Here is a 19,331-nt window from a genome sequence, read left to right on the forward strand (position 1 = left end):
TGTCCTTATACAGCTATTCACAGGAGACAGCAGAAGATATTTGTCACATACGCTATGGATTAATGGATTATCCACCTTGCAGACTGTCCTGGGCTTGGCTGGGATAGGGTTAATTTTCACAAGAAGCTGGGAGGGGGCATGGCCGGAATGGCTGACCCGAACTAGCCAAGGGGATATTCGATACCATACTGACGTCATGCTCAGTATATAACTGGGGGAGCTGGCCAGGTGGAGCGCTATTGCGGCTCGGGAAGGAGCTGAGCATAGTGTTCCGGTTGGTGAGCAATTGCATTGTGCAACACTCGCTTTACATACTCTTGTGTTAGTATTATTGTTATTATTATTCCTTCTCTCCTTGTGTTGTTCTATTAAACTGTTCTTATCTCAACCCGCGAGGTTTTACCTTTTTCTTTCGATTCTCCTCCCCATCCCACCGTGGGGGCGGGGGGAGTGAGCGAGCGGCTGCGTGGTGCTTAGTTGCCGTCAGGGCCTAAACCACGACAGTCCTTTTTGGCGCCCAACGTGGGGCACGACGGGTTGAGATAACGACAGATCTGACCAGAGCGTGTTAAAACAAAATTTGTTATACGTATTTTTTTTTTTATATTAGGTAAATAGCCGCTGGTTCACAATGTTGGTTTATTTGTTCACATGGTGGTGTTATGTAAATTCTTACATGCACTATGTATTCCGTGTGGTGATGTTTATCACCTCTGGGAGAGGGATCAGGACTATTTTTGTCCCAAAAATCAGGATTCTTTCACCCAGTGTGCAAAAAAGCCGATTAACACACAGAGTCGAGATATTTGTTTATTTCATGTCTGCACAGAGATGGGTGCTAGGTGGTAACTCCACAAAGCTAGCACACCTGGTTAACACACGGTAAAGCATTTTATACCTTTCAAGCAACAGTTATCAGTATTTTTACAGTTTCGTTGAGTTACCCTCCTTCCTATTGGTTCTCGCAAGCCTCATCTCCACTTAAAGTCGCAGCATCCTCCTTGTTTACTGCGCATGTTCTGTGAGGAAAGGGTTTCTGTTGGTAGGGGGTTCTCCCTACCCGAGGGCGGGTTTCTAGTATGCTAATTAGGATAGTTCACTCACAGTTCAAGTAGCTCTTTGGTTGCCCCTGTGCTTATCTTGGTATTTCTTTACCCACTGACTTATGGTGTCATCTTGTTTCTCTTCTCAAGGTCGCACCTCGTTAACTAAGTAGCATCCTTTGTTTTTGTTTCTTGCATATCTCCAACAATTCCCCCTTTGAGACTTAGATAAATAGTTCATATTTAAAATAAGTCTCACTTAGATCTTTTCATTCTAAGATTTCCATCTCTGGGAGGCTTCAGAATTTTCCAAAACTGCTCATAGGTTCCTTCCCATTGACATGTGTCTTGTCGGAATTTTTTCCTGTCCTTTATAGGGAAGCTTTCAAGTTTGAGGAATTTATCTCCCTCTGTCATGAGCATGCATACCCTGGGTGACTGCATTAGAGCAATTTGCTTCATCATGAGCCAAACCTTTGATGCCTGTAAATGTGGAATTTTCCACTTACTAGAATTGTTGTGTACTGGAACAGAAAGGGAATTACTGGCTTTCCCCGTCCCGATTTTCTGCAATACCAGGCTATTCTGATTGAACCAGATGAGGTTAATATAGAAGTAACTAATGTTATGAACCCAGCTTCTTTTCTCAGTGGGGTGACTTCTGAACCATTGACACATGATTGCTTAGAAACCATAGAGACTGTGTACTCCAGCAGACCAGATTTGAAAGAAGAACCCCTGGAAGATGCACAGGACTCCTGGTTCACGGATGGAAGCAGCTTCATCTGACAAGGTATTCGAAAGGCCAGATACGTGGTGACAACAGTAAACAAAGTAATTGAGTCTCAATCACTACCTGCTGGAACATCAGCTCAAAAGGCCGAAATTATTGCCCTGACTAGGGCCCTGGAGTTAGCAAAAGGGAAAAAGATAAATATATGGACAGATTCCAAATATACCTTTGGAGTTGTCCACGCTCATGGAATAATTTGGAAGGAATGAGGACTATTAACTGCACAAAAGAAACAGATTAAGTATGCTGAGGAAATCCTTCGCCTATTAGAAGCGGTCCGACTACCAGCCAAAGTTGCCATCATGCACTGCCGAGGACACCTGAAGGGTAACACTGACCAGGAAAAAGGTAATAGGTTGGCCGACTCTGAGGCTAACCAGGCAGCGGAGAGAATGCAAAAGATTTTAACCTTAATTCCAGATAACAGAAGTAGGAACCTAGATGACCCAGAAAATACTGAATATTCTAAGGCTGATAAAGAACTGATAGAGGAAATAGGAGGGCAGGTTCCCTCCAGAGGATGGGTCCACTCGAGTGATGGCAGAATTATAATTCCTGCCAAACAAATATGGGGAGTAGTTAAAGAAGAACACAATAGGACACACTGGGGAGTGGACTCCCTGTATAAATTTTTAAATCAGAAGTTAATAGGGAAAAATTTGTATACTACAGTCCGGCAGGTGACCCAGCAATGTGAAATATGTTTAAAAAATAACCCAATACAGATAACTGGGTACAATTAGGAAGTATTGGGAAAGGAAGTGTACCGGGAGACCATTGGCAAATTGATTTCTCTGAACTTCCAAGAAAAGGAGGGTACAGGTATTTATTGGTACTTACAGACACCTTTTCAGGATGGCCAGAAGCGTTTTCTTGTAGAACTAACAAAGCAAGAGAGGTAACTAAGGTATTATTAAATGAAATAATACCTTGATTTGGGGTACCAACAATCATTTCATCAGACAGGGGTACACATTTTTGTGCAGAAGTAGTGCAACAGGTCAGCAAACTATTAGGAATCGATTGGCAATTACATACACCCTACAGACCACAAGCCAGTGGGCAAGTAGAAAAAATGAACCACATGGTAAAACAACAGATAGCGAAAATATGTCAAGAAGCAATAATACTTGGCCCGAGTTTTGGAAAAGACCAGATGGGGGATACTGTGACTACGACAATTCAAGTTATGAGACTGGATCGAGATTTGACCTACAAATACTAGATAATAACACCCAGATTCTGGTTAGCAATAATAGTTGCCTATGGAAGGCAAGATCCAACACTTGTTCGTGCCGCCCCCCCGCTATACACACAAGAATTGTACCTGCAGGGATGGGTGGAATGATTATTGAATCAATAAAACCACGGTGGAAGTAGGGACCTGGGATTTGATAGGGATAAATGTGACATATATTGATTTTTGTAATAGAACCCAATTAGAAACCTATAGCTCCTCGAACTGGGATTATTTTAGGAATGTATCAACTGGCTGGGTAAACCACAGATCATTTTATGGAGCTAACCTCACGGCCACTGACAGGCCCTGCAAACTACCCGATGAGTATTGGTGGCTATGTGGCAACGGTGTTAGCAGAAAACGACTCCCTGCAGGATGGAAGGGAATGTGTACCATAGGTCATCTAGTTAGTCAGGACCGAATATATAACCAGTCCCAAATACCTAGAGGCATACTGAGAACATCATGGAAACGGGCTAAACGAGAAGATAACCCACTTGTAATTACGAGGAACAAAATTTCATAGCTTTGTCAGATGGTTCTTACCGTGGCTGGGAGTAAGTGAGCTAGAAAAGGCCATAGTAAATATTTCTGCAGTTTTAGAGAGGGTGGAAAATCTAACAATAGATATTATGAAAAATTTACAGACAGAAGTGTCATCCCTTAATAAAGTCGTGTTACAAAATCAAATGGTATTAGATCTAATGACCGCCAAGGAAGGAGGGGTATGTATGATCATTAATACCAGTTGCTGTGCATATATCAATAAAAATAATCAGATAGAAGCAGATTTGAATACACTCTGGGAGAAAACACCAGTATTCCATGAGATATCTTTGGATGATACTTCTTTGGGGTTTCGAGATTTATGGGATAAATTAACCTCTTGGCTTCCCAATTTAGGATGGTTGAAACAATTATTCGTTGGATTGATTGCTCTGATGGTCTTAGGAATATTTGTTTGTATATCTCTCAAATGTTTTCTTTGGTGTTGCTGGAATTCAGCTGAGACGTACAGTGATTGGAAAAGAAACAAGGTTAGACATCAAGTGGAAACAGGAAAATATTTCACTTGGACCCTTGAAAAGGATGAGCTATTATAAATTTAGTAAACATGAAATAATTAAGGATACCTTCGCTAGGTCTGAAGAAATTTGAGAGTAATACATGACAATTCAATACTATAACTAACTAATTATTGTAACCTGTTGCATGATACAATATATACCACTTTACAGGCATTTTACCGTGGTTTTGCATGTAAGTGTAATGATCATCATTAATACTTTGCTTAAGACATAACAAGAAGATACTGTAGGGAGGATTCATAGCTTCCTAGCTACGAATCCTCAAAAGAAAAGGAGGGATTGATGCCTGTAAATGTGGAATTTTCCACTTACTAGAATTGTTGTGGCTGGACCAAATTGGATTTTTACTGTTTTGGGGAAGTCAGGAAGGCTCTAAGACAAGAGGCTCCTAAATAATGTCACTAGGACAGTTCGACCTTAGAGAAAACAGTTGCGCGAAACCATAACGATAAAGAAATTTCAAAACAAGCGCCTCAACCAAAACAGACTACCCTTGAAGGACATGATATACATGATCTCAGAACTGAGTATGCGCAAAAGCAGAGGTCAGCCAGCGGACACAGTGAGGAAGAGAAGATTCTCCTCCCCATCCCACCGTGGGGGCGGGGGGAGTGAGCGAGCGGCTGCGTGGTGCTTAGTTGCTGTCAGGGCCTAAACCAGGACACAGACGCAGTTCTGTTTGGAGCAGTTTTCCCCTTGGTGCCTGGGTGCAGCAACTATGGCACTGAGTTATACAGACAAATGTTTTACTGTTGTAGCCACAACCTTAATTCCAGATTGAAGAAGAGATGTTAATTTTGTTTCCAAATGGTAATCACGTAAGGAAAAACCTATGGATCACCACAGTATGCTTGATGGAGTGCTAGATCTGAACCAGTGGGAGAGTTTGTCAGGACTGCCATTGAAACCATTTTGGGAGTCAAATTCTGGTTGCACAGCGAGATCCTGTTGTAAAATGCTGTATTATTTGGTGTCATTCATTAAGTCCTGTCTCCCTATGTCCCCAAGGACAAAGGAGGATGGGTGCAGAATTGTACCTGTGGTGGGTTGACCTTGGCTAGCTGCCAGGTGCCCACCAAGCTGCTCTATCACTCCCCCTCCATCAACAGGACAGGGGGAGGAAAAAAAAAAACATACGACGAAAAGCTCAGCAATTACTGTCATGGGAAAACCAGACTTGACTTGGGGAAATTAATTATCAATTAAATAGAGTAGGGTAGTAAGAAATAAGAACAAATCTAAAAACATCTTCCCCCCACCCCTCCCTTCTTCCCAGGCTCAACTTTACTCCCGGCTTCTCTACCTCCTCCCCCTGAGCAGCACAGGGGGACAGGGAATAGGGGTTGCGGTCAGTTCATCACATGTTGCTTCTGCCGCTCCTTCCTCCTCAGGGGGAGGACTCCTCACACTCTTCCCCTGCTCCAGTGTGGGGTCCCTCCCATGGGAGATAGTCCTTCAAGAACTGCTCCAGCATGGGTCCTTCCCACAGGCTGCAGTTCTTCAAGAACTGCTCCAGCATGGGTCCTTTCCATGGGGTGCAGTCCTTCAGGAACGGACTGCTCCAGCGTGAGTCCCCCACGGGGCCACAGGTCCTGCCTTTCTCCTCGTGTCTGTCTACACAAAGTAGTACAGCAAAGAAAAACCTAAGCTACATCTCAGTTGTTAGCTTAAGACACTATAAGCAATATATCTACATTAACATGGTGGTTTGCTCAAATTAATTTATCCTGCTTTTCATCATGCACCAGGTGGTATTGCTAGCATGACTATACTTCTGTTAGGCCCTGAGCTAACTCAGAAATCTCAATGATGCCTTTTGCAAGGTAGACATATTCTCCAGGTAGACATATTCTCCAGGTGCTCTGTGTGGTGTATAGTCCATGCCCTATGTAAACTGGCACCCTGTCCCCTACACAGATCTGGCTGAGAGATGCCCAAGGAGGGGAGCCACAGCAGACAGTGAGCTGAACAGAGAGATGCCTAAGATAGCTGTGAGGAAATGTCAGCATGTGGGCTGAGGCTGAATTATTCAATAAACTGAAATATCTGTTGAAGCACAGCCTGAATCCTAGGTCTTCCTTGACCTGACCACTGGGCTAGGATGCAGTGATGGCAAACTTCCTGTTGGCTGCTGACAAACTTACCTTAATAAAGCCCCCTTCCTGGTTGTTGGTGCTTGCCCACACCTGGAAGCCCCAAAGGTGGCACAGATGCCTGCAGTGACACAGTGATGCTCTATGCAGTCACCCTCACTCTCTTACCTATGAATATTTATGCATTTTTGTATGAAGCAGAAGAGCTTCAAGAGTACTGACAGAGAGATCCACCCTGGAAATGTCCATGCCAAGTTACTGTGACACCCTCTTCCACAGTGGGAGATCCCTGTGCCAAGTGAGCCAGCAAGGGGATTTAAACCTGCTCCCCCTGGGGTCAGAGAAAGGGCTCAAGCCACAGGCATCACCTCCTTACTCTGTGTGAGGCTGGAATAATGTTTGCGCTATGCTGTATCACAAAAAATCCCCTTCTCCTTTGGCTATTTGTGACTGATGAAATTGCAAAGGCAGACTCACAAGACTGCAAACACTAGAGGCCTTGGATACACATGCTCAGGTTTGGGAGATAGCAAGTATTTCTATGAAGTAGGTGTGTATGTAGGCTAAGCCTCTTAAAATGTGACTGCTCACTTTTCCTAGCCTGGCAATTTGACCTGGTCACCCTCCCTTTTGAGTCATGCTACTGCGTAGACTTTCTTCACAATAAATCTTTTTGCCTTGATTCTTCACTACCTCAGACAGTGCTGGTTACAGCTGTCTTACGCAGGGACCCCCGTGCCCAATGCCAGTGCAAGTCCACAGGGACAACTGCAGCTTGGCCACTGACAGCCCCATGTCTTGTCTTCCTGTTTTGCCCACATCCTCCCTCCAGAAAGTCTATGACTTCTCCTCCACACTGGCATAAGCAGAAGAAGAGGGCATGGCTAGCATCAGAAGTCAGAATGCTGCTCTGTCATCACACTAGCTGATATTTCCTCTGTACGAAGGAAATTATTTATTGGCTGCTTCCAAATGCTTTAGGTGACCTTAGTGAACCAGACATTAGCCCTTTGGTCTAAAACCCCAACTCTTTGTATGCAAGTCCACTGTGGGCAAGTCAGACAAATCATGAAGTTTCTTCTTTAACTGGCAACTATTCTGTCAGTATTATCCTGTCAATAAAACACTGGGAACCAAATTCATTAATTGTTGTGTAAGTAAGTGGACAAATTTAGTGCAGACTGGTGTGAAATTTGTAAGAGAAGTTATGAGCTGGCTAGAGATTTGAACCTGCAAGAACTCAAAAGTTTTTTAAGGTTTTGCTGAATCCCTACAAGCTGTGAGTCTTCCTTTTCCTTTGGCAGTTAATTTACAGCCAACAGCAGAAATAGTGCAGTGCATGCAGCGATTTCTGCTGTTGGCTGTAAATTAACTGCCAAACTTAACTGCCAAACTTGCCAGCTAGTCCAGGTTGAAGTTTGCTAGCAAATTACACATGCACATCCCCATGCACACCAAGTTTGGGGAAGATACAGACACTTGGTCCACCCCAGAAGCTGGCACCAGGCACACGGGCTGTGACCCACGGTCCCGCTCCAGCCACCGGTGCTGAGCCCCTCACTCGCCTCACTCACGCCAGTCACTCCCAGTAGCTGGTTTTCAGGACACACACCGTTCCCGCCCCAGTGGCTGGAAGTTAAAGACCCCCTCTTGCTCCAGTAGCTGGCGCTGAGACCCCCCCACTCGCTCCAGTAGCTGACACCACAGGCCAGGGGTGCCTACACCCCACTGTCTGACTCCAGTAGCTGGCACCAAAACCACTCACGCCAGTCCCCCAATAGCTGGCACTTAGTCCTTTCAGCACACATACACACGGCATAGAGAGTGAGATTACGCAGAGATAGTTAAGAAAGGACTTAATAAGAAGATAGGACAGACAGCAGTGATCAGGTGCAGGGCTCAGTCAGTTTACATATGACCGGTCCTTTTTTACCCCTTTCTGTCTAGGCCCCTACTTTGTTCCTCCTGGATCCCCTTCCTCTAAACATTCTTTCATCAATTTACATATTCCCACAGACCATCGTTGAATAGCCCAAATCCTCCTGTTCCCCCCTTCTTATCAGTTACAAAATTCAGGCTGGCCCTCTCCAAAGCTGTGCCTGGAGTTTCTTAATGGCCCATCAATTAGTAACTGGAGACTTCTGGTCTTTGCCACTGTCTCCATTATCCCTTGTTTATCAGGTTTGTGTCTGTGTGTGTTCTTGTTTATCACTTCCCCCTTTACTTAATATCGCCTTTTACATTGAAAAGGTCCTTGATAGGATAACCTTAATGAAGCAGACACTCTCACCTTCCACATACCCTTACACTAACATCCTCTGCTTTCTAAACATAGAACTGACATTTCACTTACAATAAAACCTGCTAGGTTAGTTATGGTACTTGGGAATATGCAGATTTAACTCCCAGGCATTGGAACAGACCATTAATTCACCACAGAGATTAACTATGGAGTTGATAATTCAGGGAGCACTCCAGGCTGACAGAAAGGCTCTAGGGAGTCCAAAATGGTTGGAAACAAAAATCTTCGTGGTAAAGCTACTTTTTCTCAAATAGATGTCAGTAGAAGGGAGGGAGGGAAATCAGAGGAATACTCCATTTACTGTAAGCACAGAGAGCAAGCAAAACAGAATACAAATGCTAAGCAACGGTCTGGATTGCAACATGCCATGCACTTCTACAGAAGCTGCTGAGTGCATGAGAGCACACAGATAGTATTTCAGTCCTTGGCTTCAGATGCAAGTGCTATAAATATCCCTACATTTTAGTCATCTGCAGCTGTAATTGTTATTGGAAGTCTGCAAAAGCACTAGTGTCAAGCAATTTAGACTAGTTGTGACCTTTTAACTGCCATATATATCCAGAAATCTTTATGTCTGTAGCAAAGAATCCAAATTCCCAGTGGTTTTTGGCCACGTGGGTGTGTGTATGTATGCATGCAATCACACACATACGTGCTTTAGAGCGTTCTGCTCTCATTTTCTGCTTTTTTAACCATTTAGATTTGGTGGTCAGAAGCAAGCATATAGAATCATAGAATCATTTAGGTTGGAAAAGACCCTTAAGATCATCAAGTCCAACCGTTAACCTGACACTACCATATGGCCTCTTAGCTCAAAGATCTTTGGGAATAGCTTACTATTAAATTGTGAATAGAGACTTTTCTGTTTATCTGCCTCTGATTGCTGACTCTGGCTTGCCCCTGAAGAAACAGAGAGTATGGACTAGTAGGAAAAGTATTCCCAAGCCTGGCTTAATTCTATGTTAGGAGGTAGGGTGGTGGTTTTGTTTGTTTGTTTGTTTTTCATGACATAAGGCTCAGCTATTGAGTTTCTCAGTATGTATCTGTCTCTCTTGGTGTCTCTGTCTGGTGGTTTTCTGTTAAAAAAGGCCAGTCTCATTTTAGCAGTGATTCTTCTGAGTTGCCGCCAACCAGGGCCATCACCTGGATATTGCCCTGTGCCCTCCCCCTCCAGATTCCCAACCTGCCTGAGGAACCCCACAGGCTCTTTAGCACCTGCCTTTAACGGAGGGGGTTGGCATTTCTTAGCAGGTCTACAATAGACATCCATGTAACCAATTTCCTTCTTATCTAGGTTGCTTATCCCATTGCTGCAGTATGTAAGCATCTACTCCATTTTTTTCTGCAAATTGGATTAGTAAAATATACTTTTCTAGGGTTTCTCGCAAAGATTCCTCAGAAGATTTAGTAAGAGCAGATTGGAACTGTTTGCTTGCTTTCTAATGCTAACTGCACTGAGCTTATTAAACCTGCTCTCCATGGATTGCCTTAGCTAATTTAAGATTTATAAATCTCTTGGATTTGTGCCCCGAGTACCTTGGGTACTCACACATTGATTGCCCTTTCCTTAGGTACCCCCCTGGCAACAGGTATCATCAGCCAGAGAACTCGGGCAAACCATCCCCAGCACTGAAATCTGATGAAAAGGTGTGGGAAGGGTGAGGAGCCTTATTTCAGGTTGGTTGGTTGGGTTTTTTTTGTTTTGGTTTGGTTTTTTTTTTTTTACTTTTATTGGTTACACTGAATGAGAATGATGATTTTCTGAGAAGAAGAAAAGCTGCTGCTTTTACCTACCTTGCCCTTTCTCTAAGAGATGAATGCAGTGCAGGGCAAGATAGCAGCCAGAACACTTAATATTTGCCACATGCCAATTTGATTGGGAAGCATGCAACACATGTGCCAGAAATTTTGCAATAGGAATGTACATTTAAGAGAGAAAAAACCAGAAAATGGCTTATTCCAGTCTCAGCATTTTTTGTGGAAGTCCTTATAGGCTTTCAGGCAGAGCAAAGGAAAAATTAAAAACATCACTAATAACCTATTGCAGAGAAAGCCAAATACACCTTTAGGCATATGAAGTACCAGCTCTACTTCCCACTTCTTACCATAAGTAAGTGTGATGCCTTCATCAGAAGACTTGGTAAATAAAATAGATGTGACATAAGGAGCATTGTCCTTATTTAAAAGATGAATGTAGCAAGGCATGGAGGTTGCTGCTGAAATTATAGAGGTCTTTAAGCACCTAACTTGCTGTGGGGAGAGGGGGCTCAAACTGATTTCAGACAGTGTTTTTCCAATGTGCCTATCTGCTCCTTTTGGCACCTAGGCACATTGAAAAGTGATGCCTCATATGAGCTGCCCTGTAACATGTGGGCAGATGCACAGCACGAGGGGTAGGGTGGAAGCCACCAGCCCTTCGTCCCAGTCCTTGGCCTCACAACCACCCTTTCCCTTCTATTCGGGCACATCTGTCACAGTCCATTTGGATCTCTCAAATTTACAGGACAACATACTCTGTAAATTAAACTTTATTTTATGAGCTCATTAAGAAAGAAAACAAACACATCAAACAAGGACTCAATCCCCTTTGCACAGACTAGTCTATCACGTGAAGTCACTAATTCATCACTTAAGTCATGAGGTTTCTAACTCACAAGTTCTCTAATTCATAACTCACAAGTCATAACTCACAACTTGTAACTCATGCACCTATGAGCAAAATAGTTACCTAGCCGATGGTGAGAGTGCTCATCCTTACTCCTCCATCATGGTGCGGGCGTCCCCTGTATCACACTGGGAAGCACGAAAGCCTCAGCAGTCCAGCTGCTGTTGGATCCACTTCAAAAGCTTTTTGGGTAAGCTGACATATTTATACCTTCCAGCTTGGAAGTCTGGTCTATACCATTTCCATGAGTTAGTGGATTCTGAAGAAACTGCCAGACAACCAATATGCAAGAATTTCAGCTGCAGGAGACAGCAAGCTGTAGGTGATAATGGCTGCATAATGGCCCTTTAGCTCTTTCTGGCCACCTGTCCTGCCTATGTGTTGCCCTTGCTTTTACCTAATGGCACTGCTCCCAGAATACATCAGGCCTTAGCATGAGCTGTGTGTTAGCCAAAAATCTGAGCAAGAGTTGAGTGAACAGTCACAACATCCAATTTCCAAATGTTAACAAGGTGGCTACTTCAAATATTGCTGTTGTAACACAGGGAACATCTGCAGCCTGTACCTGCTTCTCTCTATTTGCCGAAGAAGCAGGAGAGTGCTTCATGTGCTCGTCCACAAGCATGAGAGCAGGGGCAGGTCACAAGTGGATGACAGGAGCATTTCTTAGGCTTTTTTTAGCATAGAATACAATTTCCCTCCCTTTGCCATGGTATCCCTGTGTACCCTTTGAAGTACTGCACTCTGCTGCAGTACTCTGGGAACTTCGCACATAGCAGAAATATAGCTGGTTGTGAGAGGTACAGCTGAACTGTGATCAGCACAAAATACAGCCTAAAACAGGTAAGAAGAGTTTCATTTGATTGGAGTCTGTAACTCCCAGGCAGACTTTCACTTAATTGCCAGGCAATTGTCAGCCAGCTGGATAGCACATGAAGCAGCCCCATAAAATCTGGCAGGATGACAGGCTGTGATCAGCTACAAGTACCCATCAGGTCTTAGTAAATAAGGCTGAATACAGAATCAGTAGTGACAAGGTACAAATTTCTGCATGAAAACAAGATGGCAATTTTTATTTGTAGGCACTAGCATATGAAATAGCTGGCTGTGTGGTTCCTTATTACTTATGAGTAATATGTTGCTCCTCAATGATCTCAGGCCTTCATGTAATGTCGCCAGCGGCTCAGGGCACTCGCTGGCCTGGCACTGGCAGCCCTATGCACCTGCTGCCCACAGGGATGAGGGAGGCTTTCCCAGTGTAAGGTAACAGGGAGCAGAGGCCTTGCCCTCCACAGAGAGGGCTGGCAGACAACATGTCACTCCTACTTTACATTTATTCAGTCCCCAATGTTAGAGTAAGAAGTGAGCCTCTGCCTGCATGCAGCTTTTGTGTAGAACAGCATGCTGTCTGTGGCATTCACAATGTAGGTGGCATGAGAGATAAGTAACTAAGTATATTGGGTGTACGTGGCAAGTTTTTGGTAGCAGGGGTGCTGCAGGGGTGGCCTCTGTGAGAAGAGACCAGGGGCTGCCCCTGTGGTGGAAAGAGCCAGCTCCAGACAGCTCCAAAACAGACCCATTGCTGGCCAAAGCTGAGCCAATCAGGTGGGGTGGGGGGAAGGTGTTTTAGTTTTTGTCTTTGTTTCTCACCATCCTACTCTATTTTTAATTGGCAATAAATTAAATTGCTTTTCCCCAAGTCAAGTCTGTTTTGCCCGTGATGGTAATTGGTAAGTGATCTCCCTGTCTGTATCTTGACCCATGAGCTTTTTTTCATCTTATTTTCTCCCCCTGTCTTGTTGAGGAGGGGGAATGAAAGAGTGGCTGGGTGGGTGTCTGACAGCCAGCCAAGGTGTGGCTCTTCTCAGGACTTTCTGCCATCCCAAATACTGTAACTGGGCAGCCCTAAGTGCTGGCTGCACTGAGGGTTCTTTGTGAAGTCAATGGATGCCCCCACAGTTGCTCCAGCTCCACAAAATCTCTTTTCTGTGGCATGATATGGCCTGAGCATGGATGAAGCATGTGGTGCATTCATAACTGATTCTCACCCTAAATTTTTGAGACAGATAGATACATACCTATTATTCTCATTTGCAAAATAGGAAACAGAGGCAGAACGCAAAACATTGTGTCCAAATTGTGCAAGCAAGCAGTGTCAGAGCTATGACATTAGCTAACTCCCCATTAAGTACTGCATCGATGTTGGTCCAGACACCAAAGCCCCACTCACTATCTTTTCTCTTCAACAAAGAACCAATTGTTTTTCTCAGAGCTGACTGTCCTCACATTCAGAATAGGCATTTTCAATCATTCAAAAAAATTAAATTACCACTTTTTAATTTCCACCAGAAAAAGCAAAGATTTCCAATACTATTTTAGTAATTACATTGCACATCAGCAATACAAAACTATACTTAAATCTAATGTAAGCTGGTTTACTGAATCATAGGTAGCAGTCCTATCAAGTACAGGAGGAAAAAACACCATTGAAGATCCATCGTAAATCTGTTCAAATACACTTAAAAACTAGGATATTTGAAATGCATAAAATACAAGTAATTCAAAATGATGCAATTTCTGTATGTCTCCTTTTCCAACTTGGACTCAGAATACTTATCTTAAAGACATAAACAGTCTCCCCCATTATTCCCTCTAATACAATTGTTTATTTTTTTTCCTTTAAAGAATATACCAAACCAAATTCAGTCAAAATGAGCCAAGAAAGTGTTTATTAAAATAACAAAACATTCGGGACACATCAGAAAGTGTTTGCTATATGAAAAAAAATCACATATGCAACAAAAATAAAATAACCACATGCTTTAAAATGTCAATTTCTTAAAGTAGCAGCATATTTCATAATGTATTGATTTCATAATAATGATTAGTATTCCTCATTTATTTATATTTTTCAATATCAGCTACAAGATGTGAAGAGCTGTACATTGTTAACAGAAGACAATATGTGGCAGAGCTCACAAAATAAAGACAAAAATAGCTAGGGTTTGGGGTTGACAGCATCTTGTGCCTGTAAGTAGGCACAGTGACATTCATGTCTTGATATACGGCATGCATTCAGCAGTACTTAATTAACACACCTTGGCAGAGAACTTTATGATTAGTTTTTTCAAAAGAAGAGTTTTCCTTCCTTTATAAAATAAGACCAAAGAATATCACTTTTGCTTTATTCTGATAATCATCTGTCCTCACAGCTTTTTCACCATTACAAGTGCTCTAGTTTCTTTTTCATCCTTTTCTCCCTCCGTATCTCTTGCTGCTGCCTATATGTAGACTCCTGGAAAATTTTCTCCACTTATTTTGCAGTCAGGACTGTCTTCTTCCAGCACGTTAATAGCCTGCAAGGCAAAGGGAGTCTTCTCCCAGAGAAGTGGGTTATTCAGCAGCCTCACAGGTATCAGAGAGTTGTATTTGTGCTGTTTGTTAAGAGGACTGACAAGGGAGGTGTAAGAGAGACTTATACCAAGGTTCATTCAGAAAATTTTCTGTCAGTAATATAATAGCCCATGCTGAGCCATTCACAGCATCACTTAAGTTTTCCAAGGCATGTTTACCACAAGGCATGTCTGCAAAGATTATTCCAGGTTTAATAGAAAATTTATTCTGCAGCAGGTTCTGGATCCAGATGGCTTCTTCTACATCATTCTCAGCATGCAGAACCACAAACTTACAGAAAACATCCTCAATATTCTCATTACTGCTGCAAACTCCCAGAGCTGTGCTTGCAGGCTCCTTGATTTCAGCAGAGAGGCCGCACAATTCATTAATTTGCTTGGAGTCTCTCTGACCTGTACTCATGTTGTTAGCCTTTTTGCTGCTGTCTGGTGAAGGAGTTTGTTTGGAGTTAGTACTGCCCATTACGAAACACTCACATGTTCAAAAATGATTTGCTGATGTGATTATTTTTGAAATAACACAAATTAGTTTGACTGGGGGAAGCTATTATTCATGCTAATGAAAGAAGGCAGAAATGCTGAGAGAAAAGCTGATAGTTCCTTTTATAGAAGCTAGTAATTAAGATACCACACTAAAAAAACCCTGCCAAAACCCAAACACATGATTTTTAGCTTTACGCACAAAGAGCATGCAAGTACAACTCTTTCATGAGTGTATCGAATACTACGTATACCTCCAAACCAGAAAGATGACACTAAATTGCATCAAAGTCAGGAAAAAAGCAAAAATCAACATATGATATCGTGTGCTCTTTTAAATGGACATGTCAAAAACATATCAAATCCTGCAAAATGTAGAATATAAATATGACTAAACAAATACAAAGCCATGGATAAACATATGCTTTATCAAAGTTCAAAATGTGTTCCACAAATGAGTTGAAGAAACACATGCGGACATATGGCAGAAGTGGGATCAGACCTAAAGGAATGAAAAGATTTTAGTTGGTTTAAATGGTAACTGGAGTAAGCCTACATGCTACAACGTAATATTATGCATGCAGTCTGTGAGAAGAGAGCATTGATTAAGGAACTCCAAGAACTTGCCTCTGATCAAAATATTTAATTAATTTACACATATAACAATTGAGAGAGGTGTAATGCCATATGAGTACAGGGAGAAAAAGAAAATCAGAGAAAAGTGAAGTAATTTAGGGTAGCAAACTTCCATTAAAAATTTTGTTCACTGCAAACTTGGGATTCCTTCTTTGTTTTGACAAACAGAAACTAATTTTAACAAAGCAGGATGTGGTTTGCTGGTAGACATTATTAGACTGATATAGTTGGAAAAATTAGACAAGTTTTTGGGTGCACAAACCTGGAAATCAGGCTTGATTGCCTGAAAGTTTGGTAATTTCTTCTTAACATACCAGATATTTAATAAAAGATATTACTTCTTCCAGCAACCCATGTCCCATCTTTGCCCTTAGATCATCATGGCTATGACAAAATACCATTCTGACAAAGGCACAAAGCAATAACATAATTTAATAATAATGCAACAGTTCATTTTACTAATCAGATTAGCTGTTACCCTGTTAGATGTTTGCTTTGGAACATAACATCAAGAAAATGATGAGTTCACCAAGAACAAAACTGGCTCCAGTCCTGTCAACTGACATTTATAAACCAAAATTCAAAAGGCTATTTTCTATATCATTTAAGTGCTCCCTGTTTATGAACATACTCAAGAAGCTTAAAACTTTCTTTTGTTCCTTGGTGTATTGGGTCTAGCTGAGATGGAGTTAATTTTCCCCATAGCAGCCCTCATAGTGCTGTGCTCTGTATTGGTAGCTAGAAAGAGCGTTTAGAGGTGCTAATGCTTGTTTGGAGCAAGAAGTGGAAAAGGGCTAGGAAAGTTATGAATTAAATAAAAGAAGAACCTGGTCACTCTTGTCTCAGTGGAACCAAACCTTGGGGGCTCAAGCATAAATGTAAAACATTTTCAAAAAGCCTTTCCTGATTATTCATGCTCTTACAAATAAATAAACAAAATCTTACATAAAAGAATCAACTCTTCCAGCTAGAAGAAATGGCAGAAGAAAAAGACCTATTTTAATATTTATGTTCTTCCTCCCCTCACCCCTTCTCCACAGATAGGATGGTAGTAAGCTCACAAACGCAAAACTACATCAGAGAGTCACATGTTCTTTTCCAGATGAAAGATTAAACTTTTGAACTCTGTCCCCAGAGAACACAAGCACAAAAGGATTCCCAAACCAATCTACTGTGAATTTGCTTGACACAAGAGCCAACAAACATGGTAATGGAAGAGGCCACCTATGCTGCACCTTCCAGACATTGCTGACTTGCCCCCAAACTACATATGGATGTGGGAAAGAAGAGTGCAGTCCTCAAAAAGCATGCATGAAAAAAACTCTTACAGGTATAACAGTTGCCCAATACAACTTTGAAGATCAGAGCAAGGAATGCAGCATTTCTACTGCAATACTACTACACCTTTCATAAAGAGGTGAGAACTGAATCAACAAATCTGCATGATTCACAGTACCAAAGGCTCTATGGCTGCAGTAGAATCATATTTTATATAATTGTTTACAGGTCTTGGGTTACTGGACCAAACCTGGGAACTCACTGTGCTAAGCTCTGTGCGAGACACGTAATAACAAGGCAGCTTCTGTCTCTGAAAATTAGACAGTGTAAGTTGTGACAAAATGCAACAACTGGATGATACAAGCAAGCTGTCACGTCCTTTGTGCTCTTCTTGCACTTCTGCCAGTACAATCAGCCCTCAGTGTGATGGATGCACCCACTCTGACTGAGTGAACAGTACTTTGGTTCAGGCATCACCAACAAGTAGGCCTGACTGAAATCAGCCTTGTTGTGCAAACCATGAGAACTGTGCTAGGCCATATCTTCTCAGGAACTAAGGAATCTAGGCCATGTCTTATCAGGAGCTAACAGTACCAGCCTGAGCTGGGACTAGACAAAACTACAACTGCTACAGCTGCACACCTGCACATACACCAAAGGGGGGTTTGACTACGAGTCAATCACTTGACACTATAAATATCTGTAGCCCCCTCGAGCCCATTGAGCTCTCCTCTACGGCAGCAGGCTGCACAGCGGCGATCTCCCCCTTGAGCAGGGATGCCTCTCAAGGGTACTCCTCAAGGTTGAGAGACCCCTTACCCAGCATCTGATATCTATAATGAGGTAAGTGACATTTTACATTAGGCCTAAAAGTATATTGTATGCTAGTGACATCTATATATCCAGCTATAGCTTAATTATTAGAAGTGTAGTAAGTAGTAGAGTATTTGACCGCCATCTAATTATCATTTAAATCATCGTTTAAATCATCATTTAAATCACGGTCAAATCACTGTTTAATTACCATTCAATTATTGCTTAACCACCATTTGATTACCATTTAATTTTCATTCAATCATAGATTAATTATAATTTGTTAATCATTTAATCATTAATAAAACCCTTTTAGTTAACCCCACAATGATGACTTCTCTTAATAATTCACCTGCGACACTCAGTTATCTGGGCTGTGGAGATGTTTGGCTCCATAGAGCTAACATGAGTCAGGAAGCAGAATAATTGCATTCACAAGTAATGCACCATGAGGCCTTACCAGCTCATTTAAGTGACATCTCAGGAATCCCTGAACCTCAGAACTCAAGCATTACTGACCTTGCTCTTCACCAGTACTCTCTCACTGTATGTTCTTAGAGCAACATTCAAATATCATTCATAGTTTTGCTTTACCCATTTTACCCCAGCACCAGTTACTGCAGATAATTGAGAACTGACTGTACTTAACATTGAAGATGTGATATGACAGGCCCTTCCTGACTTAACAGGGGTCATGGGAAATTTAGTGATGCACCTTAATGCTAATCAACAGATTACACTAACCTTTAAGTAGCTCTTCTTGTTTTAAAAGTCAAGACAGACACATCAATCTCATAAAATGAATTCCTTAATACCTTTAGAGCACCGACAGCACACACAAATGTGTGTGGCAGAAAACTGAAATCAGATGGTTTACATGGCTAGAGAATATTGTCCTCCAAGGGAAAGGAACTGAATCAATAGTGTTCAGACCAGCATATTAAATTAATTAATTTTCAGCTTACTATATCAAACTGAAAACTATGGTGAACTGATTAAGTCTCAAACATCCCTCCTTCAGGAGAGCCAAGTCCCATCAGAGGGCCAGGGAGGGTGACAGCTGGGGTGGTAGCAGCACCAGTTGCCTGATTTCTATCTGCCGCTGCACATCTGTTAGAGCCCTAAGTGAATCCAGCTGAAACTTAGCTATACACAATATTTTTGTCACTTCCTGACATGTATATACCTTACTGAAAAAGCCAGTATTGTCTATAACCTGTTAGGCCTGGACCACAAATTAAAAGTTCCAAACAGATAAATATTTGACAGAGAATCAGTCTGAGTACAGACAAGTCTGTCAGCCCTCCCAGAAAAATTCCACTATTCAGGATTTCATCAATATTTCCTTTCATAACTCGGCCCCAGTCTTGCAACTTTTTTGATTAAGTTTATGTCCTGGTTTCGGCTGGGACAGAGTTAACTCTCTTCTTAGTAGCTGGTACAGTGCTGTGTTTTGGATTTAGTGTGAGAATAATGTTGATAACATG

At 42.1% G+C, this 19,331-nt stretch overlaps 1 protein-coding gene across 1 annotated transcript; it reads right to left on the reverse strand.

Moving 5' to 3' along the window:
• Positions 1 to 14,412: 14,412 nt before the first annotated feature.
• TICAM2 (TIR domain containing adaptor molecule 2) lies at positions 14,413 to 15,100 on the reverse strand. Its single transcript, XM_050914756.1, is given in 3 exon segments — positions 14,413 to 14,538; positions 14,540 to 14,698; positions 14,700 to 15,100. Coding segments are annotated over 3 exon segments (651 nt in total). The 3' UTR covers positions 14,413 to 14,447.
• Positions 15,101 to 19,331: the final 4,231 nt, after the last annotated feature.

The sequence above is a fragment of the Gymnogyps californianus genome, unplaced genomic scaffold, assembly GCF_018139145.2.
Source record: "Gymnogyps californianus isolate 813 unplaced genomic scaffold, ASM1813914v2 HiC_scaffold_76, whole genome shotgun sequence".
Taxonomy (NCBI): Eukaryota; Metazoa; Chordata; class Aves; order Accipitriformes; family Cathartidae; genus Gymnogyps; species Gymnogyps californianus.